The 27500-nt window shown below is 41.9% G+C and overlaps 1 protein-coding gene and 1 long non-coding RNA gene across 5 annotated transcripts in view; both read left to right on the top strand.

The window, feature by feature from the left end:
- The window catches only part of phf21b (PHD finger protein 21B), a 130773-nt gene that overhangs the window by 45340 nt on the left and 57933 nt on the right, over window positions 1-27500 (top strand). For all 4 annotated transcript variants that reach the window (XM_028571392.1, XM_028571391.1, XM_028571390.1 and 1 more), the window contains exon 3: window positions 9381-9425. In XM_028571392.1, the coding sequence (XP_028427193.1) occupies window positions 9381-9425 (45 nt within the window). The remainder of the gene's footprint in view (window positions 1-9380; window positions 9426-27500) is intronic.
- Window positions 18402-19072, top strand: LOC114550573 (uncharacterized). The gene is made up of 2 exons (XR_003691714.1): window positions 18402-18467; window positions 18935-19072. It is a non-coding gene; the product is annotated as an uncharacterized LOC114550573 (long non-coding RNA).

Raw genomic sequence — 27500 nt, 5'->3', positions numbered from 1 at the left:
GAGACTGGCATGTTTCCTATTCGGATGTCTGGATGTCTGTGTTTCAGCTGTTGGAGGAGGTTTGGGGTGCTGCTGCCTTTGACTGCGATGGGCTTTAGGCAAATGTTACAGCGTGGGGTCTCTTGCTCCACGTCTGTCGCAGCAAACCCATACCAGCTCCAAACAACACATGATTTTATTCCTTTCTTGGGAACAAACTTCCCACTCTCACCGGTAGCCATGTTGTCACTTGCTGTTGCTGTTTTCGTGTGTGCTATGATGTTGTTGTTGTCGCTTGCCATACTGCTATGTGAAACTAACGCTACGGAAGCTCCGGGGAGCCAAAAATGCTAGGGGTAGGGGAAAAATCGATACAACATAGTATCGCGATATATTTCGTGGCAATACTGTATCGATACACAGACGCCAAGTATCGATCTTTTATGATATATGTGTTGGTCAGTCTGTCTGCTTGACAATCTGATTTTGCAGCAATAAAATTGAAGTGAGATGAACAAACAGAAAAGTATCTTTTTAGATAAAACAGATGTTGACAAAATTTTCCTTTGGGGACATCATTTGAAATTGGGGAAAAATTTGAAGTTGGAAAAAAGGTAGTAATACATTGCAATAAATCGCGGAATATTGCAATATGTTTAAAATGGCAATAATATCGTATCGTGACATAAGTATCGTGATTATATCGTATCGTGAGGCCTCTGGGGACTCCCACCCCTAAAAAATGCGCCATTACACAAAAACTCGATTTACTTATTTTTTTAAATCGCCTGCAATAACAAATTCGAATTAATTAATTTAATCGATTTTTCGCCCAGGCCTACCTGAGAGGTGATTCTACTTCCTGATAAGACTTGCCTGGAGCTCCCAGATCCACCCACAGATGTTTTCTGTTCTCACCGTCTGACCCCGACGTGCATCTTCTTTGCCCTCTGACATACGTTGTGTTTACATGCAGCCTGTCGGGGACACCAGCTGCTTTCTTCAGCTACGCGCACGGAAATCTAAACGGTGCTCGGACCAACTAATGGCAGCAGCAGAACGAGAGTCACGCGCGCTGCAGAAAGACGAACGGACTGCTGCACTCCGCGGGGTTGAGTTCCAGTTTAAAGGTCGACATTCTCGCTACCTCCGTGTCTGCGTATTCACATTCGTATCCAATTATTGCCTCGCTTATCGGAGGCCGCGGAGACGTATACAAAGACATGGACAAAAAATAAATAAAATAAAAAAGGCTGAAAAGCAATTAAAAATAAATGGGTTTTCTTTCTTTTTTTTTTGGGACAGAAGTGCCCCAGAGAAAGAGAAAGAGATAAAGGCAGGAACAGTATGGAGGCAGTTAGCTGCCCGCTGCCTCAGTTTGTTAATTTATTTTGGTCACAACTGTTGGAGCTGCTGCTGTGTGTCTGTCTGTCTCTATGTGTGTGTGTGTGTGTGTGTGTGTGTGTGTGTGTCTGTCTGTCTGTCTGTCTGTCTGCTGTGGACTGTTTTTGGAGCCGTCCTGGGGCGCCATCGTGCTAAACTGCTAAATTAACCCAATAATTTGGAGCGAGCTGAAGTGGCCGACAGGCTCTGTTATTCCTGAGGACTGTATATCTGTGTTGTCTCTGCACAGCTCTAGGCTGTGAGGGTGTTTGTGTGTCTGTGTGTGTGTGTCTCTCTCTGTGTGTGTGTGTGTGTGTGTGTGTGTGTGTGTGTGTGTGTGTGTGTCCGGCTTTGTGTCTCTGTGTGTGTGTGTGTCTGTGTGTGTGTGTGTGTGTCTGTGTGTGTGTGTCTCTGTGTGTGTGTGTGTGTGTGTGTGTGTGTGTGTGTGTGTGTGTGTGTGTGTGTGTGTGTGTGTGTGTGTGTGTGTGTGTGTGTGTCTCTCTCTCAGTGTGTCTGTGTGTGTGTCTCTCTCTGTGTGTTTGTGTGTGTGTGTGTCTCTCTCTCTGTGTGTCTGTGTGTGTGTCTCTCTGTGTGTGTGTGTGTGTGTGTGTGTGTGTGTGTGTCTCTGTGTGTGTGTGTGTGTGTGTGTGTGTTTTTCTGTGTGTGTGTGTTTGTGTGTGTGTGTGTGTGTGTGTGTTTCTCTCTGTGTTTGTGTGTGTGTCTGTGTTTCTGTGTGTGTGTGTGTGTGTGTGTGTGTGTGTCTATCTGTGTGTCTGTGTGTGTGTTTCTCTGTGTGTGTGTGTGTGTGTTTCTCTGTGTGTGTGTGTGTGTGTGTGTGTTTCTCTGTGTATGTGTGTGTGTCTCTCTGTGTGTGTGTGTGTGTCTCTATGTGTGTCTGTGTGTGTGTTTCTCTGTGTGTGTGTGTGTGTGTGTGTGTGTGTGTGTTTCTCTGTGTGTGTGTGTTTTTGTGTGTGTGTGTGTCTCTATGTGTGTCTGTGTGTGTGTTTCTCTGTGTGTGTGTGTGTTTCTGTGTGTGTGTGTGTGTGTGTGTGTGTGTGTGTGTGTGTGTGTTTCTGTGTGTGTCTCTCTATGTGTGTCTGTGTGTGTGTTTCTCTGTGTGTGTGTGTGTGTGTGTTTCTCTGTGTGTGTGTGTGTGTGTGTGTGTGTGTGTGTGTGTGTGTGTGTGGTCAACGGTCAGCTGAATCTGTGCCTGTAAAGGAGGAGTGATTACTGTGCGCCTTTTGCTTAATGAAAAATAATGACTTGCTTGCCACAGAGTTTTGTACTTGTTGGTGTTCTCTTTAGCTTCATGTCGAAGAGAAAAAAAAACAAAACAAAAAAAACCTCGGCACAGTTTGTTCTACCCTCCCAGAGGAAGAAAGAGGCAACAAAAGTGCTTTTAAACGGAGCCTCGTTTCCGTAGCAACATGCCAAATATAACAAGGCTCTTCTGCTCACATACAGATAAAGACACGGGGATGCAGACGTGCAGCGCTGGCTGACAGGCAGGGCTGCAGGCCGCATGTCTCCGCCGGCATTTCGCTGCTACCGTCACTTTTTATTACCCAAAAACAAACGCGATGCGCTCTTCGTTTGGTGAACAAACAGTACAGGCCAAAAGTTTGGACACACCTTCTCATTCAATGTGTTTCCTTTTTATTTTCATGACTATTTACATTGTAGATTCTCCTGAAGGCATCAAAACTATGAATGAACACATATGGAATTATGTACTTAACAAAAAAGTGTGAAATAACTGAAAACATGTCTTATATTTTAGATTCCTCAAAGTAGCCACCCTTTGCTTTTTTATTAATAAGGGAAATAATTCCACTAATGAACCCTGACAAAGCACACCTGTGAAGGTAAAACCATTTCAGGTGACTACCTCATGAAGCTCATTGAGAGAACACCAAGGGTTTGCAGAGTTATCAAAAAAAGCAAAGGGTGGCTACTTTGAAGAATCTAAAAAATAAGACATGTTTTCAGTTATTTCACACTTTTTTGTTAAGTACATAATTCCATATGTGTTCATTCATAGTTTTGATGCCTTCAGTGAGAATCTACAATGTAAATAGTCATGAAAATAAAAAGGAAACGCATCGAATGAGAAGGTGTGTCCAAACTTTTGGCCTGTACTGTATATCACTGTACGTTTTCCACGTTGACCTCTGCTGCGTTTCGCAACCTGTGAGGACAAAGCAGAGCCCAAAAAAGCTCCATGGCTGCTGTGTGGAAGTTTAAATTAACTTTCCACAAAAAGAGCTCGGGGATAAGACACTGGTGTTTTTAAGCACTGGCCCCAATGAGAGGGGGGAACGCCAGAGCAGGGGGAATGAGAGGTGAAAGTTGGGGGACTTTGAGAAACATAAAAAGACAAAATCAAAGCAGCTTTTAGTCCGTACTCTGGAGCACTGAACACTGGAGCCTACGTTTCCCATAATGCAACTTGATACCATCTCTTAGTTAGACCCTCCCTGCCTGGTAAACACTAAGGTTGTAAACACGTTTCATCATGATACAATATTATATTGATTCTTCATATAACAACAAAATATTTGCTACTACTGCTACGATTAGTTTTGATTTAATTAAGAGGCCTGCGATCGATACATTAGTGTGTGTATATATATATATATATATATATATATATATATATATATATATATATATTCATATGTTAGTAACAGTTGCAATGCAGGACTTGAACTTGTACCAGAGTGGTATTAGTAGCTTTTACTGCAGTAAAAGATCTGAATACTTCTTCCACTGCTGACCGTGCATCTAAACCAGAGTGTTGGAGGCTGAGAGAGGGAGAGAGAGGGAGAGAGAGAGAGAGAGAGAGAGAGAGAGAGAGAGAGAGAGAGAGAGAGAGAGAGAAAGGGAGAGAGAGAGAGAGAGAGAGAGAGAGAGAGAGAGAGGAGAGAGAGAGAGAGAGAGAGAGAGAGAGAGAGAGAGAGAGAGAGAGAGAGAGAGAGAGAGCGAGAGGGAGAGGGAGAGAGAGAGAGAGGGAGGAGAGAGAGGGGAGAGAGAGGGAGAGAGAGAGGGAGAGAGGGAGAGGGAGAGAGAGAGAGAGAGAGAGGGAGAGAGAGGGAGAGAGAGAGAGAGAGAGAGAGAGAGAGAGAGAGAGAGAGAGAGAGGGAGAGGGAGAGAGGGAGAGGGAGAGGCAGTTGTCTCTAACAGGTCACTGTGGAGAAAATGATTGAGTTTGTGCAGCTGCAAGCTTGTTGCTTCGGACGACACACACACACACACACACACACACACACACACACACACACACACACACACACACACACACACACACACAGCCGTTCCTTTCTGCTGTGAATCCTACTGGCTGTCTGGTTGCCGGCGAGCTCGCTCCATCTCCATGCTGTAGCACAGATAGCAGATAGCCTTTTCATTAGAGCCAGGTAAATGAACTGGTCTTTGGTCTCTGCTGCTGCTCCACATGTGAGAGGGAATTCGGACCCAGAACCCGTCACAGCGCTGACTGGATGGACCGTACGTCAGCGGTGATGGAAAGCCACCGTTAGCACCGTTAGCACCGTTAGCACTGTTAGCACTGTTAGCAATCTGTGCTCTTGTATCCTCCTGAGACCTAGCCCATTGACTTATGTCCACTGTAGTGGACATTTGAGTCTCATTCCTCTGCTTGGAATCTTTTGTGCAAGTCTCTTAATTCCTGCTGTACTGTACAGAGGACATCCTGGGCTTTTCAGTGATGTGTTATTTGATTGGCTGGGAGACCAGGAACCGCCTCTATCTTTCAATCCAAAATGGACAGCATAGGAACAAGCACATTTTATGGAAAGATAAGAGATGAGTCAAATATTGTTCGTCTGTGGTTTTGTTACTATGATAATCATATATTTTCTTGTTCATTAAGGTGTTAGGAATCATTTATTGAGTTCTGATAGAAACTACATTATGTGTCTTTTGAAAAATTTGCCATTTTATGAATGTCAATTATAGTGGACATCAGGACTATCTTCATGTAAATAATGACTCCACATCTACCAAATTTGTCTGTTTTCGTACTCAAATGATCCGGTTGTCCACTACAGTGGACATTCTTTAAATAAATAAAAATAAAAATTTTAATTGTAGGATGTTTTTTTTAACCTTAAACCGGTATTGAATCACAAAAAATATTATTAGGAAAAAAAAAATGTTCCTTGGTTCTCAGGAGGATAATAATAATGTTTACTTTATTAATCCCGCAAGGGGGAAATTCCAATGTTTTCACTCTGTTGTTATTACACACACATGCTCAGTACCTCTACATGCACTAATGGAGAGATGCCTGAGTGAGGGAGCTGCCCGTGGAAAGGCGCCCCGAGCAAATGGGGGTTCGGTGCCTTGCTCAAGGGTCACCTTGGTAGTGCCCAGAGGGTGAACTGGCACCTCTCCAGCTACCAGTCCACCACCATACTTTGGTGCGTATGGGGACTTCTCAACCCAACTCCCTACAGGCTGAGCTACTGCCACCTAACATTATAAATGTGAAAGACATTTTTCTTTTAGTGATGATAAAATGATGACAGGGTTTCCCCCAGGGAAGTTGTCCAAGTTTCCGTGTTTTTTTACAGTGTGTTCAGGGGACAGACAGCTAGCAGATAGTGAGGAGATGTTTTTTACAGTGTGTTCAGGGGACAGGCAGCTAGCAGATAGTGAGGAGATGTTTTTTACAGTGTGTTCAGGGGACAGGCAGCTAGCAGATAGTGAGGAGATGTTTGCTGTATGTGACAAAAAAATGTTGTAGCCTAAAAAACGTTTGACATCACTTAGAGCACCTTTTAATAATATGTTCTCTCTATGAAACGTCTCATTAGAAAGTGACAGCTGCTGTTGGGGGAAATCTACACTGCTGGAAACAAATGTTATTTATTTTATTAATCTAAAAAGTGACAGAACAGCTGGTGAATGGGGTTTCAAGAGCTTCTTTTAATTAAGATGTAGAAAGAGAAACCACAAGCCTTTCCACTGTAACTAAGGCTACGCTCACACCGCAAGTCTTAATGCCTGATTCAGATTTTTTGCTCAGATCTGATTTTTTGTTTGGCTGTTCACATGACCTTTTATAATGTGTCCTATATCAGATTCCAGCGTGAACTGTTTGCGGTGACCCGCATGCGCAAAAGAACAATAACGATGACATCAGATGCAGCACCCTGTTGCACTAAAGTTAGGGAGGTTATGGGAGGTTATTTATTATTCAGCTTTTCTTTTTTATTTTTTATTAAAATGTTTGTGTAATGGCAGCTCCCCCCGCGACCCGACACCGGATAAGCGGACGAAGATGGATGGATGGATGGATGGATGGTGTAATGGCTTAAAGCTCTAATTGATCATGCAGACATCAGGCGGGTGTGTTTAAGTTTGGGACAGTAGTGTTGTTGGGACGAAGGAGACGGAGGCAGGCAGGCAGCTGGGCAGGTGGCCGCCCGTTCCCACGAGGCTCCACCGCGGCAGCGTTGAGAGATGAAGCCCGTCGGAGTTAGCCAAACAGCACTAATGCTCTCCCCAGAAAGCCGTCCGGCCCAAACGCTAACAAGGAAGCAAAAGCCGGCTGTGTTTGTGTGCTTTTTGAACAGATGCTGTGGCTGTTGATGCGAGAAGGAAATGCCATTTGTTTTCTGTTTTTTGTTGCGTTCGGGGGACGGAGGAGGATTATGTTGCGAGAGAAATCATCCCTTTTTCTCTGAGTGAGTAGATTCATATCTCCGCAAAACAAATATTTGTGTTTTGGGAATGAAGGACAAACAAACACACACGCAGTGCATCCAGAACGTGTGCATACATTTATTTTTATTTATTTTTAAGAACGGAGGAGGGAAAACCTTTTCAAAAATACCTGTTTACATTTGGATGAGGCCAAAGAGATTCACACAAAACGTTTAAAGCTTGATTTATGGTTCTACGCTCAATCTACACCATAGGTACATACGTAAATACATACCTAGATATGTGTGTAGATACATGTGTAGATACATACATATATACATGTGTACATACATGTGTAGATACATGCGTAGTTGTGTAGATACATGTGTAGATACATACGTAGATACATGTGTAGATACATACATAGATACATACGTATATACATGTGTAGATACATGTGTAGATACATGTGTACATACATGTCTAGATACATACGTAGATACATATGTAGATACATACGTAGATACATGTGTAGATACATATATACATGTGTAGATACATGTGTACATACATGTCTAGATACATTCGTATATACATGTGTAGATACATACGTAGATACATGTGTAGATACATACGTATATACATGTGTAGATACATGTGTACATACATGTCTAGATACATACGTATATACATGTGTAGATACATGTGTACATACATGTCTAGATACATACGTATATACATGTGTAGATACATGTGTAGATACATACGTAGATACATATGTAGATACATACGTAGATACATGTGTAGATACATATATACATGTGTAGATACATGTGTACATACATGTCTAGATACATACGTATATACATGTGTAGATACATACGTATATACATGTGTAGATACATGTGTACATACATGTCTAGATACATGTGTAGATACATGTGTACATGTGTACATACATGTCTAGATACATACGTCGATACATATGTAGATACATACGTAGATACATGTCTAGATACATACGTAGATACATGTGTAGATACATGTGTACATGTGTACATACATGCGTGCACGCACGCACTGGCTACGCTTTTCTTTTAAAGAGAACCTCGTACGACACAGACACGCCAGTGCACAAGTTAAAATCCTTTCAACAGTGTAGGCTCCGCTCAGCTACAACAGCGTCGACTTTTATAGGGATCGATAGGGAGCGAGTCAAACGCAGCGTGGAGACGTTGTAAAACGGTCCAGGCTTTAATCTCTCTGTGACGCAACTCCAGCGCAAAACTATCAGCTCTCAGCTCTCTGCTCGCACAGCTCCCAGAGGGGACAGTCAGGCATACTCAATGAATCCTCCACTATTCATCAATCGGACTATCCTCTCTCTCTGTCCCTCTCTCTGTCTCTGTCCCTCTCTCTCTCTCAATCTCTGTCTCTCTCTGTCCCTCTCTCTGTCTCTCTCTCTCTCTCTCTCTCTCTGTCTTTCTCTGTCTCTCTCTGTCTCTGTCCCTCTCTCTTTCTCTCTCTCTCTCTCTCTCTCTCTCTCTCTCTCTGTCTCTCTCTGTCTCTGTCTCTCTCTCTCTCTGTCTCTGTCTCTCTTTCTCTCTCTCTGTCTCTCACTCTCTCTCTCTCTCTCTGTCCCTCTCTCTTTCTCACTCTCTCTCTGTCTCTCTCTGTCCCTGTCTCTGTCTCTCTCTCTCTCTCTCTATCTCAGTCTCCATCTCTCTTTCTCTCTCTCTCAATCTCTGTCTCTCTCTCTGTCTCTCTTTCTCTCTCTCTATCTCAGTCTCCATCTCTCTTTCTCTGTCTCTGTCTCTCTATCTCTGTCTTTCTCTGTCCCTCTCTCTCTCTGTCCCCCTCTCTCTCTCTCTGTCCCTCCCTCTCCCTCTCTCTCTCTCTGTCCTTCTCTGTCTCTCTCTCTCTGTCCCTCTCCCTCTCTCTCTCTCTGTCCCTCTCCCTCTCTCTGTCTCTCTCTCTCTCTGATCCCAATCCACTGGCCCTGCTGCAGGGAACTAACAACTGAACAGAGATTCTCAGGTTGAGTTTTAGCGCTGAGGTCCCCAGACGTCTCTACGTGATTCTGTCGGATCACCGATGACAACCAGACTCAGATCTGGCTCTGCCGGCTGGGAGCGGTCCAGCTGTGATGATGGCGTCTCTGCCTCCAGGGGCTTCTTCTTCGCTGGTTGTTTGTTAGCGCTTGTTAAAGTGCAGGAGGAGGGCTTGCTGCAGCGTAAAGCAGATCAGACCAAAGTTTGCAGTTTGCTGCTGACGAGAACCCAAACAGGCGAAATATTAGTCTGTAAAAGTCTAACACGTTTTTATTGACTTATTTTTTTTCTTTTCAGAACCAGACTTTGTGCAAAGGCCTCAACGAACTTCAGAACGGACAGGTAAGGACATGCACTGGTTTTATTTTGGAAAATACCCAGCTTCTCTGGAGCCTTTATTTTGAAAATCATTCTTCCTGTTTGATATCTGCCTCGTAAGAAGTTAAAGTACGGAAGTACTTTCTCCTTCATGTAGTTAAAGTACAGAAGTATTCCGTGTGTGTCTGAATGTGTGTGTGTGTGTGTGTGTGTGTGTGTGTGTGTGTGTGTGTGTGTGTTTGTGTGTATGTTTGTGTGTCTTGTCTGTGTGTGTGTGTGTCTGTCTATGTGTGTGTGTGTGTGTCTGTCTGTGTGTTCGTGTGTGTGTGTCTGTCTGTGTGTTCGTGTGTGTGTGTCTGTCTGTGTGTCTGACTGTGCGTGAGTGTGTCTGTGTGTGTGTCTGTGTGTCTGTGTGTGTGTGTGTGTGTGTGTGTGTATGTATGTGTGTGTGTGTGTGTGTGTGTGTGTGTGTGTCTGTGTGTCTGAGTGTGTGTGTGTGTGTCTGTATCTATGTGTATGCGTGTGTCTCTGTGTGTGTGTCTGTCTGTGTGTGTATGTGTATGTAAGTGTCTGTGTCTGTGTGTGTGTGTGTGTGTGTGTGTCTGTCTGTGTCTGACTGTGTGTGTGTGTGTGTATGTATGTGTCTGTGTCTGTGTGTGTGTGTGTGTGTGTGTGTGTGTGTCTGTCTGTGTGTCTGACTGTGTGTGTGTGTGTCTGTATGTGTGTGTACGTGTATGTAAGTGTGTGTGTGTGTGTGTGTGTGTGTGTTTTAAAGTGACAGAGAGTGTCTGTGCCTCCAGCAGTAATGCTGAGGACTGTAAATGGCGTCTTCTGGCCTCTTCTCACAGAGCCGAGACCAAAGACTCATTACACGTCAGTGTACTTCCAGAGCTGCGATTCATTACGGAGTGGAAGTCGATTCCTCCTCCTCGCTTTGTGGCGCCATTTTCTCTCCGCAGACACATTTCCCCTTCGCAGAGCAGAGCAGAAGCATAAAAAAAACCTAATTAAAATGAACTTTGCGCTCTGTGATGGGTGGCTAATTGTTGCAAGGCATCGGCGTGTGTAATTGAGGCTGAATTTGTTGAACAGGTTTACCTTGTGAATGGGTAGATACGCAGAACTCTCTCAGAGTCCAATCGCTTTCAGCGCTGCGTGACAGTCGTGTTGTCAAGTGTTTCTGGCTGTTAACTAGAGGAGGTAATTAAAACGGCTTCTTGAGAGTGGGGTAAAAAAGGAGACTTCTCTACACAACAATCCGGTGCAACCAAGGCAGGACACAACAGTATAAAATAACCAAAAATTGCCGGTGCAACACAGATGTCTTCTTACTTAATAGTTTTATTTCTTAAGGTGCATAACAGTGACTAACGCTTCGATGTAAGGTTACATCTTCTTGAGATTCTCTGAATTCGAGTTTCGGCGCGTGAAAGTCAACCAGACGTCACCAATCTTCTGAACTTACCCCTCCTTTAGTCCTCGGGCCAAATTTAACACGTTTTACAAAAACTTTCTATATTAGAACTATGACAAAAGAACGTTGAAAAAAGCGAGAAATGTTGGAAAAAGCTACCAAAACGCTGGAAAAAAATCAGAAAAAGTGACAAAAAAAAACCCCACATCAAAAACATTGCCAAAGGTGCAACAACTTCTTAAAAAAAGTGACAAAAAAATTGGAAAAAAGAGAGAGAGAGAAACACCGGAAAAAGCGACAAAAACATTGTTGAAAAAGTGACCAAAAAATTTGAATTAAATGACGAGAAAAGGGCAGAAAAAGAACCAACAAAATGTCCAGAGAGAGTTGTGTGGAGCTGATACTATAATGTCCAGTTTTCTGTCCTCAGTTGAAGACCTGCCCTCCATGCTGAGTATCTTCACATGAAGGACGGTCTTTGTGACGCTGGAGAGCCACCATGTCTCTGACTAAATCACCACCTGCTGCAGGCAAATTAAATATTGACTTCTCGTATTGACTTGTGGATCTAATTTGAAGTGATTGCGGATGAGCAATAATGATGCAGTGAGAAAAGAGTCGGCTTTAACGGCGAGCTGTCGGTCACTTGTTAAGGGCGCTGTAATTGGCAGGACGGAGCATATCATTGAGTTCGAGAGGGAACTAGTTTATGCAGAAGTCAGGGTCGTTTTTGTGTGTTTGGTGTCGGGAAGAACACACCTGTATTTAACGGTTCAATCAGGGCGGATGCTGCGGAGAGGGTGATCTGTGTCGGAGGGAAGAGAAAAAGAGAAAGTGATTTGTGCTGCAGGTATTGATGCTTCAGAGCCAGCTGAGGGACAGGCGAAGACAAAGGGAAATAAATGGAGTTGATGGGAGGCCGCACGCTGGCGTCTAAAACATCCTCCGACAGCGAGCCCCCTCCGCGGTGCAGAACCTGCTTGGACCAGACAGAAAAACTCATCTCAGACACAGCCAGCGCTGCAGAAACATTTTTCATTCAGAGCCACTCGGTCAATATTTGCCCGCTGGCCTCAAACCAAATACACTGATATTGAAAGTCGTCACACTCAGAGAGGCAAGAAGAAAAAGGAAGAGCGGCGAGAGAAAGAGAGAGAGATAGCAGAGGAGATGGAGCTCCACACATCCTACAAAAACTGTGATGAGAGGGAACGGTCCAACATCTTTGGGGAGTATGTTTAGAAGATATGGACCTTTATCACAGCAGACATGTTGACTTGTCATAGTAGGAAAATCTCAGCTGACATTGATAACCTTAACGATGGCTCAGTTCCATCAAGTGTCCCAGTAAGATATTTCAGTGAGTCAGCATGAACAATACCAGGACCTCTCCTAAGTGGAATGCAGCCATCAGTAATGGTTTAATACCAGGACCTCTCCTAAGTGGAATGCAGCCATCAGTAATGGTTTAATACCAGGACCTCTCCTAAGTGGAATGCAGCCATCAGTAATGGTTTAATACCAGGGTCTCTCCTGCTGTAAAAAAGGTCTATTAGCTGTTAAGTGTAGCTTAGCACAAAGACTGGAAACAGAGGGAAACTTCTAGCATAACAAACAAATCCACTTTTCAACATCTCCAAAACTCTTTATATTGTTAATATAGAATATAGCATAATTAATGATTAGTACAAGTTAATAATGATCATTTCATTGATTATTAACAGTAAAATAACTATCTGTTCACCATTTGATAATGATGGATATTTTAAAACCAAGAACTTTAAGATACAGGGAGCCAGAGGAGTCCATCTTTGTAGACAAATGTCAATTTTCACTTGTAGTTTGGCTGTCAAGATCTCCATAACATACAGACTTTGGTCGGTGAAGGTGCTTTTCCTCCAACTTACAGTTACGATTTTCGTAGCAATCAGCAGGAGTATACGAAATATGCAAAAGTCCCAGTCAGTCTTTCTCTCCCTATCTTTGATATTATCCTCAATTTGAAGTCTTGTTAGTGAAGTTAAATCACATGAACATTGTCAACAACCAATGGATGCTGTCTGTTCAGCACCAAACAGGAAGCAGCAAACTAGCTAGAGCCAGTGTTGTTAATTGTTGCTATGGCGTAGTGCTAAGCTAACTGCTAAAGAGGGAAAGTTGCTGATTTTCAGCCCTTCTTGAACTGAGTCATCCAACGGGAGTTTTACTGGAAGATAAACGCAGACCTCCGGGTGCATCTGCATGTACGACAGAACAGAAAATCTGCAGACTTTCCCTTTAAGTTACCAGCTAACGCTAGCGGTAGCTAGCTAGCTAGCTTGCTTCCATTTTTCAAAACAAATCTAGTTGTAGTCTTGTGACCCTGCAGGATCCCCAGTCTCTACATATTCTGACAGTCTTTACATGTGAGATGGTGTCAGACTTTAGTCTTTTTGAAGTCTGTTTAAAGTCTTCTAGTGTACGGTAGGCATTACTTGTAGTACTTGCATTTTAACAGTTTAGTATTTGTACTTTTACTGTAGTAAAAGATCTGAATACTTCCTCCCCCTCTGACACAAGCCCGAGATAAGAAAGTGAAGGATCCTCGCGGCTCGCTGGGCAGCAGGTCTTCAGGTTCATGTCTGGTTCCAGGTCATTCTGTCTGACACGGAGCGTAATTACTCACCATATGCCAAGTCTGCTCCCAAACATTTGGTTAACCGCAGTCTCTCCGTTTGGACAAATTAACCTCCACTCGGCGCGTACCGGCACTGAGCGCGCTCGGTCAGGCTTCAGAGGTTTTTGTAAGATGCGGTCGAGTAAACAGGAAACCAAAAACGACGACAGGTTGCATAAATACATCTTTAAAAACGTGGAGTCGACAGCTTGTCCACGTTTAATGTTTGGAGTCCACGCTGGTTTAAAAAACAGAACAACAGTGCTTATCTGCTCTAGTTTTTCCAACGTTTTAGACAACAGACATGGTGATAAAACCAGTCCAAAATTATGTCAAAAAACATCACATATTCTTGAGGGAGGACCCCTGAAACCTCCGCCGCAAAATATGCTCACCGAAGTCTTCGAGGGAAAACACTGCAGTGCCTCGTTTTGCAGTTTGATTTGAGGTTGTGCAATTAATCAAACGGCTTTTAACGATCACAAAAACAAAGCACTTGAGAAAGATAATTATTTTGCACTAACGTTTTGCAAGTAAACTTTCATTTTGTCTTGTGTTGCGTATTAAAAAAACTAAGGTCAAAAGGTAGAAAGTATAAAGGGAAATTTCCGGGTTCCTGGACCTTAGCACAGGACTATCGGACGTGAAGGCATCGTCTGTCTTACATTTCCAACAGTTTGGGGTGTCTGTTCAGACCAATTCTACACAATCTGGAGGGAGTAGAAGCGAGTCGTGGTGTAACGGACCATAGTTGATCCATGGTCTGTTTGGAATGCATCTGAACTGCAAAGTTTAACCATAATAATAATGTGAAATACCTTTTTACTGTCGCTGTTACTTAAAGTGGCCATATTATGCTCATCTTCAGGTTCATAATTGCATTTTAAGGTTGTACCAGAATAGGTTTACGTGGTTTACAAAAAACACCATATTTTTGTTGTACTGCACATTGCTGCAGCTCCTCTTTTCACCCTGTGTGTTCAGGTCTCTGTTTTAGCTACAGAGTGAGACCTCTCAACTTCTGTAAAATCTCTGTTGTCAGTCGCACATGCTCAGTAGCTAGGTAAGGACTGCATGAGCTAGCTAGCTGTTTCTCCAACTTCAGTCAGTACAAGGCAGGATTAGCCGGGAGACTTCTTCTAAATGAGGGCGCACTTCACACTTTGCGTGGAATACCTGCAGAACAGGGACATGGAAGGCAAGGCAAGGCAGCTTTATTTATATAGCACATTTCAGCAACAGGGCAATTCAAAGTGCTTTACATAAAACATTAAAGAGCAGTTAGAAAACAATTAAAAAACAATAATAAACAAATTAAAAACATTAAAAGACAAGAATAAAATTGATAGTGCAGTATAAGAATAAAAGTTACAGTGCAGTATAAGAAATTAAAGTTAATAAAATAGATTATTTAAAGAAAAGCAACATCAAAAAGATAGGTCTTTAGCTTAGATTTATAAGAACTGAGAGTTGCAGCGGACCTACAGGTTTCTGGGAGTTTGTTCCAGATATGTGGAGGAGTTCTTTACAATTTATTTTGTAGATTAGGGTGAACTTGTGTGTGTTGTTGCAGTGTTTTGCCATTGAGAACGAGCTAGCATGGCTATGGCTCGTTTCGGCTAGTGACGTAGAAAGCCGTGCAGATGTTGACCAGCTCACCAGGAGACTGAAGGCAGGACACATTCAGAAACCAGATCTCACTCAGAACACCATGGATGGTTGTTTTTCAAAGTGTGTATGTGTGTGGAAGCACCAGAGACACAAAATAACACCCCAAATCACCAGAAAAAGTGATTTCTTTCATAATATGGGCACTTTAAAGTAAGCTGATACATCTCTATGAAGGGTTACCGTGAAAAGATACAGGCAGCGCGCATGGAGGAGGGTCTGGCAAAGCGAGACTAACGTTAGCATAACGTTAGCATTAGCTAGTAGCTGGATTAAACGCCTCAAAATGCTGACAGCTAAACGGTGTAAAATATCACAACACATGTCCATCATAAGATTAACGGGATCCTGTGGTAAACTGTTTTCGGAGTTAAACTCCACACACACACACACACACACACACACACACACACACACACACACACACACACACACACACACGCACACACTCACAGTGCAGCCGGCAGAGGTGGAGGAGAGAGAGACACCCGTTTCTCTTCGGGAGACTTTTTTTAAATTATGACAAATATGCTATATATATACATTAGATTTAGTATTTAGTTGATACTTTGTTTGGTGTATTTGTTTTCTGATTTTAACGCTATAAAGACCGTTGCCGTGGTTGCGTCCCTCCCTTACCCCTCCTGTAGTCCCTATGACCCCCCTGGGCCAGTGTGAATGCAAATGGACAAACCTGTTTTGGGGGAGAGTAGTTAGTAGATCTGCTTAGAAGTGGACTGTTCCTAGAACTACGTTCCTGGAACTACTTGGTCGTAGAGAGGCTTTTGACTCGGTGAAACCTGCAGAAGTTCCTGGTTTTAGTCCCTCCTCCTCCTCCCCGTTACATGATGCGGACTGTTAAGAAAACTCTAAAAGACGTGTTCGTTTGATTTCTGAGGAGGAAGGAGAGGCTTGGGTCGAATTGAAAGATAAACAAAAGGTTTAATGAACCAGACTGATATCATGAATTGGCGTATGTATGAAACGCCAATTTGTATCCCGTTTTTGCGTGTTATCAAGACGCATAATTGCATTTTTGCGTGTATATCAATGCAAATCGGCCGCCATTGACCTACATTACCAGTGAATTTCCGCCGTAGCGAGTAGTATAAGTAGTATAATAAGCCTTACCCGATGTTTCTTTCCTAAACCCAACCATTTATTGTTTTCCTAAGCGTGTTTTTGTTGTTATTTTCCGTATTTTTGTCACTGTTTTGTTACTAAAGCCTTTCCCTGTGTTCTTTTCCTAAACCCAACCATTTTTTTTTTTTTTACAGGCGTGTGACGTTGTTCTCGCGATAGTGCGTCGCGTTCTCGCGATAACACGCAACGTGGCAAGGCCACGCGGTGGGTATGTTTACATCAGCTGTATACAGCGTAGGCATACACGTGGATAGCTGAAAATGCGTACAATAACAACGCCATTTGGCTTTAGGAAAGTGGCGTGTATATTTACGCAAAGTCATGATGCCATGTTGAACGAACCACACGATGAAAATGACATTCAAAACACAATCAAACATAAAACCTGAAACACTGCCAGCAGTGGACTACAAGACATGCTTGACAGTTTGCAGCCATGAGATATGACAAAACAATACACTGTAACCAGCGGACTGCAGACATGCTTCCCTTGTCGGGTCACAGGTCCGCAGTCCTGAGACATTCTCAGGATCACACATTTATTCCCCTACACCTGGGTGGTTCCTCAAATGAAATCTTCCCCTTTTGGTCAGAGGTCTCTCAAAAGAAAAGGTGTACGTTTTCCAATCAAACCAAACTATAGCAATACACATTCTTTGTTCTAATCACGTCTGGCCCAGCAGGGAGTGGCTCTCAAAGTTGTTTAAACAATAAAGTCTTCTAGAGCTTTTACATTCATGCTATACAACAGCCATGACCTAATTAATTCTTTAGAAACTTGAGTAGGTGTGAGCCAGACCAATGCTGATTAGGTGTGGTTATTTGATTAGATTTAGCTGCAGGCTAAATAAGACCAAAAGTACATTATTTTCAAAACATAAACATGGTTTTAACTTTTTACAACCTAACAGGACCAACCAGTTATGCAGCGAGGCCCCTTCCCCTGTATGGATTAGTGTGTTGGGATGTTTCCTCCCACCCTCAGGCTGTTGCTGTTAGAAAAAGGGGGCGAGGGGACGGGTTGGAGGGGGAAGGGACAAAAATTTTTTTTTTTTTGTCCCCCTCAAAGCCCCCTGGATGACTGCAGGAAGTTCTCAAATATCTCTGAAGAGAAGCAGCGCGCTTCTGTTGTAAGCAGATGTTCAGTTGTTACACTCAGCGGTGTAGTCTACGTGATACGCAGGTATACGCAGTATACCCACTAAGAAAACTCCAGGTTTTCCATATATACCCACCTAAAAATGCCCAATGACACGCTACAACATACTTTCCATTATATTGTTGATATATTTTGAATTGTCATCTGTTACTTTCTTCTTCACATAGGCTAAATAAAGGGATTTCCACCGTAATTTGGTGCATAAAAGTGTATCTGAATGCAGGATGTTAAGTCTTTGATGCTCAAAACGTCCCTGTCCCTGTATGTGAAATTAAAGCCACTTAACACGTGTTTGTTGTCTGTAATTCAAATGTTAATTCTCTTAAAAGAAGTGACGGTATCTGTCAGTTGAAGTTTCAGGTATATGCTCATTTTCAGGTTCATAATTGTATTTTAGAGGTTGTACCAGAATAGGTTTAGATGGTTTATTTTTCAAAAAACACCATATTTTTGTTGTACTGCACATTGCTGCAGCTCCTCTTTTCACCCTGTGTTCAGGTCTCTGTTTTAGCTACAGAGTGAGACATCTCTTCTTCTGTACTATCTTTGATTGCACTCGCACATGCTCAGTAGCTCAGATGTAGATCAGATGTCAGCTAGCTCCATAGACAGTAAAAGAAAGGCTGTTTCTCCAACTTCAGTCAGTTCCAAGGCAGGATCAGCTGGGAGACTTCTTCTAAACCAGGGAGCACATGGAAGTAGTTCTTTTGGAGATGATGGTGAACTAAGCTGTTTCTCAATGTCAAGGAAGGATCCTTCGAAGCCAGAATTTGGAGGATGCTACGTCATCGACGTCCGTCGAAGAACCGTTCCGATGTCGAGGATCCTCCGAATCCCACCAAGGACTGAGTCCTTCGTTCGGAGAAATCCCCATAGACGGCAAAGGATGCATATGTGTATCCTTCGCGCTCCCATATCACCCACAATCCTTTGCGCGCGGCTTTGCCGGCTTGTTTATAAAAATTAAATGGCGGACCTAAGCGGGAGTTGGAGCGGTATCGCTGACGGCAAAATAATCATTTAAATGTAAGTATCTTTAGTGTTTGCCGTACATGTGTCATCACAGTTAATGTTTTAAATCAATGTAAAGTTTAACGCTTTAATGCTGGTACGGATTGCTATAGTAATTAGGTAGATACACCCTAGCTAACGTTAAGCTAACTGAACCTATCATTAACATTAGGCTGTTAGCTAGCTAGCGGTCTTTCTTGCCATTTGTGTTTTTAAAGTTTAATGTCCGGTGGCATTTTCATTTCTTTTATATGTTGTTACTCTATATGCGTAACGTTAGCAGGGATTTATAAATGTGTGTGTTTACCAGTTGTAGCTGCAGGGTGGTAGGTAACGCTGCACCTTATTTACTTCACTATCAACATGAATGCTAAAATGTATGAGTAACTTCCCATGTAAAAAGTATAACGTTTAATATAACGTTACGTTATAGCATTCATAATGGTAAACTTATTTTTCTTGTGTTTGCTGTCTTTTTTCAGGGACAAACGGAGGCTGTCACTGAGGATGGGAAAGCAAAAGACAAGCAGGGGGACAGAGGCCAAAGAGAGATGAATAGCTAGATTATTTGCTAAAGCCTTTTAGAGATTGGCATTCTGAAAATAAATGCATTAAATGAACTGGTTTGTCTGTGTCATTACGTTTTTGGGTGTGTATATAATATAAACTGTTTTTCAATGTCTATTTCTAACTGAATCATTATATTCAGATGGTACCTTTTTCAATAACTTGTAAGATATAGAAGCTCTAAAAAGACATTAACGAAACGTGTATCTTTTATTATAACATTTATTCAAACATTACTATATACTGTACAAAATATTCAACATGAAGCGACGACCAGACTCAGCTGCTGATGATGGTGGTTCCAGACTGCAGACAGAAGGAGAAAGCTTTAGGTTAGTCCAGTAGTTATACAACCTGTCCTGGTAAGATTAGGTTAGTCCAGTAGTTATACAACCTGTCCTGGTAAGATTAGGTTAGTCCAGTAGTTATACAACCTGTCCTGGTAAGATTAGGTTAGTCCAGTAGTTATACAACCTGTCCTGGTAAGATTAGGTTAGTCCAGTAGTTATACAACCTGTCCTGGTAAGATTAGGTTAGTCCAGTAGTTATACAACCTGTCCTGGTAAGATTAGGTTAGTCCAGTAGTTATACAACCTGTCCTGGTAAGATTAGAATTGTATCACAAATATATGTAAGCATACTGTAACATTAAGGTACTTAATGTAACTGTAGTGGTCTCCATTATACTGTTGACCATTTAACACACTTACACCTAACTATCTTTACTGTGTTAGTGGGTGTTTATCAATGGTGTTATGACTTTTCATATGTTGGTTGTAGCCTTTTTGCTTGTGTGTCTATAGTACTATTTAACCTTTCTCACTTGCAGTTTACTGCATATTACTGCATATCATACTGCCTGTGGTAGGTCATTAGCTGGTAGTGTTTACCTTGTAGTTGCTGATCATATTTTGCACTGCATTTGTTTGAAAGCTAGAAGCTACTGGACAATGAGCTAATGTTACATGCAGTAAACTACAAGCTAATGTAAACAACTACTGTAAGCTTAATGTAATTAACATTAATTAATACAATTCTCCTTACCAGTTAAGTGTTATGACAACTACAAACATGAACTCCCACGAATTTTTAATTTTATTGATATGGGATAAATAAGAGAAAACGACCATTGCTTACATTAAAGCCTATTAGTGTCGGTAACGTTACCTACCTTGGCACGTTGCGGCAAAAGTTGCCGACAGAATATTCTCCTCCTGCAAGCAGACTGACGCTGATTCACCTTCTCAACAAAAAAATTGAACATAACAGTTCCACATTCATTTCGCATTGACATTTCGTCCAGTGTTTGGAAATGCAGCGCAGAAGTGAAGGCGGCGAAACATACGCAATGACGTGCTCTTGCTAGCCTGTTCCAATGTACATGCTCTCCGAATGCTCAGGAGGAGTCTGGCCTAGCCTCTGAAGGATCCTTCCTTGGAAGGACTAGTCCTACCAAGGAAGGATCCTTGACATTGAGAAACGGCTCTAGTGTGTGTTGTAGCAGTGTTTTGCTATTGATAACGAGGTAGCGTGCTAACGCTAGCACGCTAACGGTTGCAGTTAGCCAGCTCGTTTCGGCTAGTGATGTAGAAAGCCGTGCAGATGTTGACCAGCTCACCAGGAGACTGAAGGCAGGACACATTCAGAAACCAGATCTCACTCAGAACAGCATGGATGGGTTTATTTCAAATTCTGTGTGCATGTGGAAGCACCAGAGACACAAAATAACACCCCAAATCACATAATATGGGCACTTTAAATTAAAAGTAATTTTTGTTGATTGTGCGTTGTTCTTTTTTCGGCTTCTAAATTCTCGGAAAAATCTTGAAACAAGTTAATTTTCAAACACTTTAAACTGTTGACATTTTCACATCTTAAGAAAATAATTTTTTTTTTTTTAACTTTGATCCCAATCACACAAGTTTTAAAAACGATTAATTGATTGTAAAAAAAATAGTTGACAAATTATCGATCTTTATGAATCTTTACAGCTCTATTACTATACGAGAGAGTTCCCTGCGTGGTTAGAGATGGTTCTCCATCTTTATTAGAAATAATAAAGTGACTTTGAGGGTTTTCGTGGCAGCTTCGGGATCTTTCCCTTCACATGTGGACCTTTGGTCTTTGGGTTTCTGTGCGTTCAAGTGTCGAGTGTGTGGTCGCTGCTCTTTGTGGCTGCATCTGTCTGCCTCTATTGTTTGCAGGGGTCCATCTGCCAGCTTCCAGCCACCCCCCCCCCCACACACACACGCTAAGGCAACAAACACCCCCAAATCCTCCTCCTCCCATCCTCTCACTGCCGAGCCAGCTGTCCCTTTCTCCCTCCATCACTCAATCATTCAGTGTTCACAAACTTCCCAACTTAACTTTTGTCGTGGGTGTGGGTGTGGGCGTGTGTTTGTGTGTGCATGTTTGTGTGTGTGTCTGTGTCTGTGTGGGTGTGTGTTTGTGTGTGCATGTCTGTGTGGGTGTGTGTGCATGTGTGTGTCTGTGTGTTTGTGTGTGTGTGTGTGTGAGTGAGACTGTGTGTGTGTGTATGTTTGTATGTGTGTGTTTTGTGTGTGTGTGTGTGTGTGTGTGTGTCTCTCTGTATCTGTGTGTGTGTGGTTGTGTGTTTTTCTGTGTGTCTGTGTGTGTGTGTGTGTGTGAGTGTGTGTTAGAGCTGGGCGATTTTTTTCCCTAAAAAGATCTCCGATTTTCTTTATAAAAAACTCGATTTACGATACGATTCCCCTTCCATTTAAAACAAAATAACTGCAAACTGTAAATATATTTTAAAAACATATATTTATTGTATTTAATTAAAGTGCATCAACATAAACAAAATTGCAAAGGCAAACCCTTTCTCTAAGTGAAAAGTCACTGTGCAGTGTGCAACAAAGATTGTTAAACATCCAAATTATTTATAATGTATTTGCATTAAAAAAAATCAAAAAAATCGATTTTTTAAAAACATGAATCGATTTGACTTACCAACTCTATTTTTAAATCAGATCAATTTTTTTCCCAGCCGTAGTGTGTGTGTGTGTGTGTGTGTGTGTGTGTGTGTGTGTGTGTGTGTGTGTGTGTGTGTGTGTGTGTGTGTGTGTATCTGTATCTGTGTGTGTGTGTGTGTGTGTGTGTGTGTGTGTGTGTGTGTGTGTGTGTTTGTGTTTCTCCTAATCTCATGCATTTCTCCATCCCTTTATTGGGACTGTGGTGATATTAGAATCCAGGAAATGATTAAAATAATCATAACGATCAATTCTTCCAGGAAGAAAATTACTAAACTACATACAAGATAAAGATGTCTTACTTTCTTAATTGTTTAAAATAGGGGCCGATCACCGAGACTTATAAATAAATATTATCAAATTAATTTGAATGAGTGTACAACACAAACTGGATTTTGAAAAGTCCCCAGTGGAAATGACTCCCTAGTTTATATGTCTGAAAGTGCTAGATGTATATACAGTCTGATTGATTGATCAACTTGCATGTAAGTTGAGTTTATTTTGTATTTTATGTGACCATTTCTCTTATATGTACTTGAAGTGAACGTGGTGATCTTTACAGTTAAGTTTAGCCGAAAAAAGGGGCAACCGTCATGTAGCGACGACAGTTTATGTTAGACATCAAAACTTATCAATCAAAACTAGTTAAGATTAGAAAAATACATTGTGGTCTGTGTTGAATAGAGCTGCAAGGATTCTTTGATTAATTGTCCACTGTTAAATTAATCGGCAGCTATTTGGATGATCGATTTCTCAGTTTGAGTCATTTTTCATTTAAAAACACAGTTAAACTTGGGTGATGTCAGCGTGTTGAATGTGAATATTTTCTAGTTTCTTCTCTCCTCTGGGACAGTTAACTGAATATCTTTGAGTTGGGGACAAAACGAGACATTTGAAGTGTTTTTGGGAAACACTTTTCTGACATTTTAGAGACCCAACAACTAATCCATTCATCCAGGAACATTACTCAACCATGAAACTAACAGTTAGTTGCAGCGCCGGTAAATCACATAATAATATATGTGCATATTTAAGTGGGAGGGAGTAGAAAGTAATTTAGAGACTTTAGCTGTCTGAAAGGTTTTCATCAACAGCAAATAAGTCTGGACTTAAACACACACTTGCACAAAATATACCCACCAGACTCCATGTAAATAATCACTACTTTTATCATCGTAAAACACACTTCATTCAAAGTGGACAGAAACTAAATAAAACTATCAAAAGTCGTCTTGGTTCATCTTTCCACTGTTCCAACAATCACCACTCTGGTTTGGTTGAAATAAACCCTTAATTCACCCATTTACATGTGGAGATATGCTGGCTCTATACACGCTAAAAGTCCTGATTATTTACATGGAGTCTGGTGGAAATATGCTTGCTCTATACACGCTAAAAGTCCTGATTATTTATAGGGAGTCTGGTGGAGATATTCTGGCTCTATACACGCTAAAAGTCCTGATTATCTACATGGAGTCTGGTGGAGATATTCTGGCTCTATACACGCTAAAAGTCCTGATTATTTACATGGAGTCTGGTGGAAATATGCTGCCTCTATACACGCTAAAAGTCCTGATTATTTACATGGAGTCTGGTGGAGATATGCTGGCTCTATACACGCTAAAAGTCCTGATTATTTACATGGAGTCTGGTGAAGATATGCTGGCTCTATACACGCTAAAAGTCCTGATTATTTACATGGAGTCTGGTGGAAATATGCTGACAGACAGAGGGAGAATGACATGCAGCAAAGGGGGCCGCATGTCGGAGTCAAACCTGCGGCCCGCTACGTCGAGGACTAAACCTCTATATACGGGCGCCACCGCTCTACCAACTGAGCTATCCGGGCCCCCAAAATTGTGCTATTTTTGATGTTTTTCTCCCTTTTTCCTACAATTTTTTTCCGCGTTTTTGCCGCTATGTCTGGCTTTTTTTTTTTTTTTTTTTTTTTAAACAAAAACGTTTTTGACACTTTCTGAAAAACCTTTGTACCGAAACCTAGTATTTTCCTCTCGGTGACCCCCACACTCTGACCTCTTCCCCCCCCACCCCTTCCGGGTCCTAGCTCCTGATTGGTCCGTTGCTGTGGCAGCAGGGAAGCCAAACCCAGCAGCAGCTCGTCGTGTGGCCCAACAGATGTCTCTAATCCCGGCTAATCCAACATGTTAAACGGTTGTTGTCTCTGCAGCGAGCCCCGGGCGCCCACCCCGGCGCTGGAGCTCTCCCACAGGCCGGTTGGAACCCCCCCCCGGTCCCGGTCGTGCTCTCCACTGCCCCCCCCCCACACACACACACACACACACACACACACACACACACACACACTGCCAAGCAACGGCTGAATGAATTAATAACGTGTCTGTTTCCGCCGCCATATGTGAGGCTATTTAGGACCGAAAGGTGGAAGAAATACAGATCCTTTACTGCAGTAAAAGTACTAATACCACACTGTAATAATACTCTGTTACAAGTTAAAGTACTAATACCACACTGTAATAATACTCTGTTACAAGTTAAAGTACTAATACCACACTGTAATAATACTCTGTTACAAGTTAAAGTACTAATACCACACTGTAATAGTACCCTGTTACAAGTTAAAGTCCTGGCAGTGAAAATACTACTACAGTTAAGTGTGTAAGTGTCATCAGGAAAATGTAGTTAAAGTATTAAAAGTAAAAAAGAATCCTCACGTTTTAGAAAGAGGAAACGATCCAAACAGTCAATCAACTTATCTTCTGTCTCTCTTTCTGTCTTTATTTCTCTCTCTTTCTTTTATAAACTACATGTGTTCTGTGTGCAGGAATATTAATGTGTAAAGTAACTAAAGTAACTAGTAACTAAAGCTGTAACAGGTGAATGTAGTGGAGTAAAAAGTCCAATATTTCTCTCTGAAATGTAGCGGAGTAGAAGTAGAAAATGGCATGAAAAGAAAAGACTCAAGTAAAGTACAAGTACCTCAACATTTAGTACTGAAGTACAAGTACTGGAGTAAATGTACTTAGTTACATTCCACCTCTGCTTTTTTATTTCGTTTTCTTCCGTCTGCTGCAGATTCCACCATCAAAATAAAAGGCTAAATACATAAAATAAAAGTCCTGTTTTAGATTGATGAAATGTAGCTTTCCTCAGTTTGTGTCTCCTCTGATTGGCCATTTAGAAATGTTCAGTTCTATAATCCATCTTTGCGCCCATGTATGAACACGTGCTGTTCAGAAATGACCGTTTAGTATTCATGTCCTTCAATAAAATTAGTTTTTTCTCTCCGTCCGACAACAACAGAGCCCTGTGGGTGACACATCGTTCCTTGTTAAATGAGTAATATGTCAAATCATTCCTTTTAAATAACTTTTCATTCCCTCGCTTTAGTAATTCTTACCATCAAATGATTCCCTCAAATTAATAATTTGTGCCCTGGAATGACTAAATCACCGTCTGCAATGAAATTATTTACGTGGAGTCTGGTGGAGATATGCTGGCTCTATACATGCTAAAGGTCCTGATTATTTACATGGAGTCTGGTGGAGATATGCTGGCTCTATACACGCTAAAAGTCCTGATTATTTACATGGAGTCTGGTGGAGATATGCTGGCTCTATACACGCTAAAAGTCCTGATTATTTACATGGAGTCTGGTGGAGATATGCTGGCTCTATACACGCTAAAAATCCTGATTATTTACATGGAGTCTGGTGGAGATATGCTGGCTCTATACACGCTAAAAATCCTGATTATTTACATGGAGTCTGGTGGAGATATGCTGGCTCTATACACGCTAAAAATCCTGATTATTTACATGGAGTCTGGTGGAGATATGCTGGCTCTATACACGCTAAAAATCCTGATTATTTACATGGAGTCTGGTGGAGTTTGGTGATGGTGACTTCTGCATCAGCCACAATGACATCCAAGAACCTTGAAGCTCCACTCAGGGCATGACATGTTTTAGTTTATTAACATGCTTTTATCCAAGAGAGAAACTCTAATATTTTGACTGTGTTATTGCATTAATAACAGTTTGGGCTGCGTTAAACCCCAAATACCTCAGCAAAAACATTAAGCTTAGCCATTAGTGAAAAAGCGCCAAAAACTGTGATAAAATGTTGAAAAAAAACACAAAAAATTTGGAAAAACTTTGGAAAAAGTGACATTATCGTTGAAAATTGCGCCTGTGTATGTTAGTGTGTGAGTGCGAGTGTGTGTGTGTGTGTGTGTGTGTGTGTGTGTGTGTGCATGCATGCAAGTGTGTGTGTATGAGTGTGTGTGTGTGTCTGCGTGCGCGTGCAAGAGTGTGTTTGTGTGTGTGTGCGTGCGAGTGTTTGTGTGTTTGTGTGTGTGCAAGTGTGTGTGTGTGTGTGTGTGTGTGTGTGCGTGTGCACAAGAGTGTGTGTGTGTGTGCGTGTGCGCGTTAGCTTGCTGCTAAACTGCGACTGTTGTAACCAATCGGCTAAAAAAGAGGTTTTGTCTCTTATCCAAAGAGACTTCTAAATATACTTTTTAAGACTTGTACTCAGGTCATATTCTAAAAGCTGACATTAAAGTCATTTTCTGGTAAGATCCTTGTACTTTTACTCAAGTATTGCTTTCAAGTACTTTGTACAATACTTCTGGTGTTTTTGTGAGTAACCAAACTCAGCACCTTGTGATGTACACGTAGCCCAGAAAGCAGATAACAGATATCAAAATACACATCAATATTTGTACAATACAAAGACATAAAACGTTTGTTTAAAGAAGCCCTGGGTTTGGATTCAATGTAAGGGATTCCCTCTGCCATTTTGAATTCACCTTCAACATTCACAATTCACGTAAAAGACATTAGTGCACTTTGCCCTCGATGTAAACATCACTACACAGTTAATTAAGTAGGAACAGGTCTTGGAGGCATGGTGTCGCCTGGATGTGACCGAGTGGAAGTGAAAAAAGGCTTAAATCTCGTCTGGATTTGATCGGTTTACGTTTAAAATGACGTGTGGAAAATGGAGATGAGGCCAGTGTGTAGAAACGCTCCTCAGCGTGAACATTAAATCGTCACCAATAACATCCACCGCTGCTCTCTCTGCCATCTTTCAACCTCTCGTTATCTGTGATTAGTCGCGGAGCGTGGAGATGATCAGCAGACGCAGCAGCAGCGCTATTACTTCTCCTCGCCACTCCACTTTAATACAGAGTCTGACCTTTGGGCTGTTTGTGCTGCAGCCGCTGGTCAACATCTGAAGGTGTGTGTCACGTTGTCTTTATTACAGCCTACTTCCTGTCTGTGATGTTCAGATCATTTCTGCTTCAGCCGGTGATTTCGTTTGGGTGACCCTGAGATTATCGCTGATGTTTCTCCATCGAGGAGAGATTAACCTTTTGATTAACATTTGCATTCACACTGGCCGAATGGCCATAGGAACTGACCTTTTAGTTATTATAACACAGCCATCTAACTGCCACTGTGTGGAAAAGGGAGAAGGGAAAAGACCCCGCCCTGTAGTCGGAGCTG

Source organism: Perca flavescens, chromosome 23 (genome assembly GCF_004354835.1).
Source record: "Perca flavescens isolate YP-PL-M2 chromosome 23, PFLA_1.0, whole genome shotgun sequence".
NCBI classification, from domain to species: Eukaryota; Metazoa; Chordata; class Actinopteri; order Perciformes; family Percidae; genus Perca; species Perca flavescens.
Note: the sequence above shows the minus strand (reverse complement) of the source record. Positions and strands in the feature narration are given on the sequence as shown.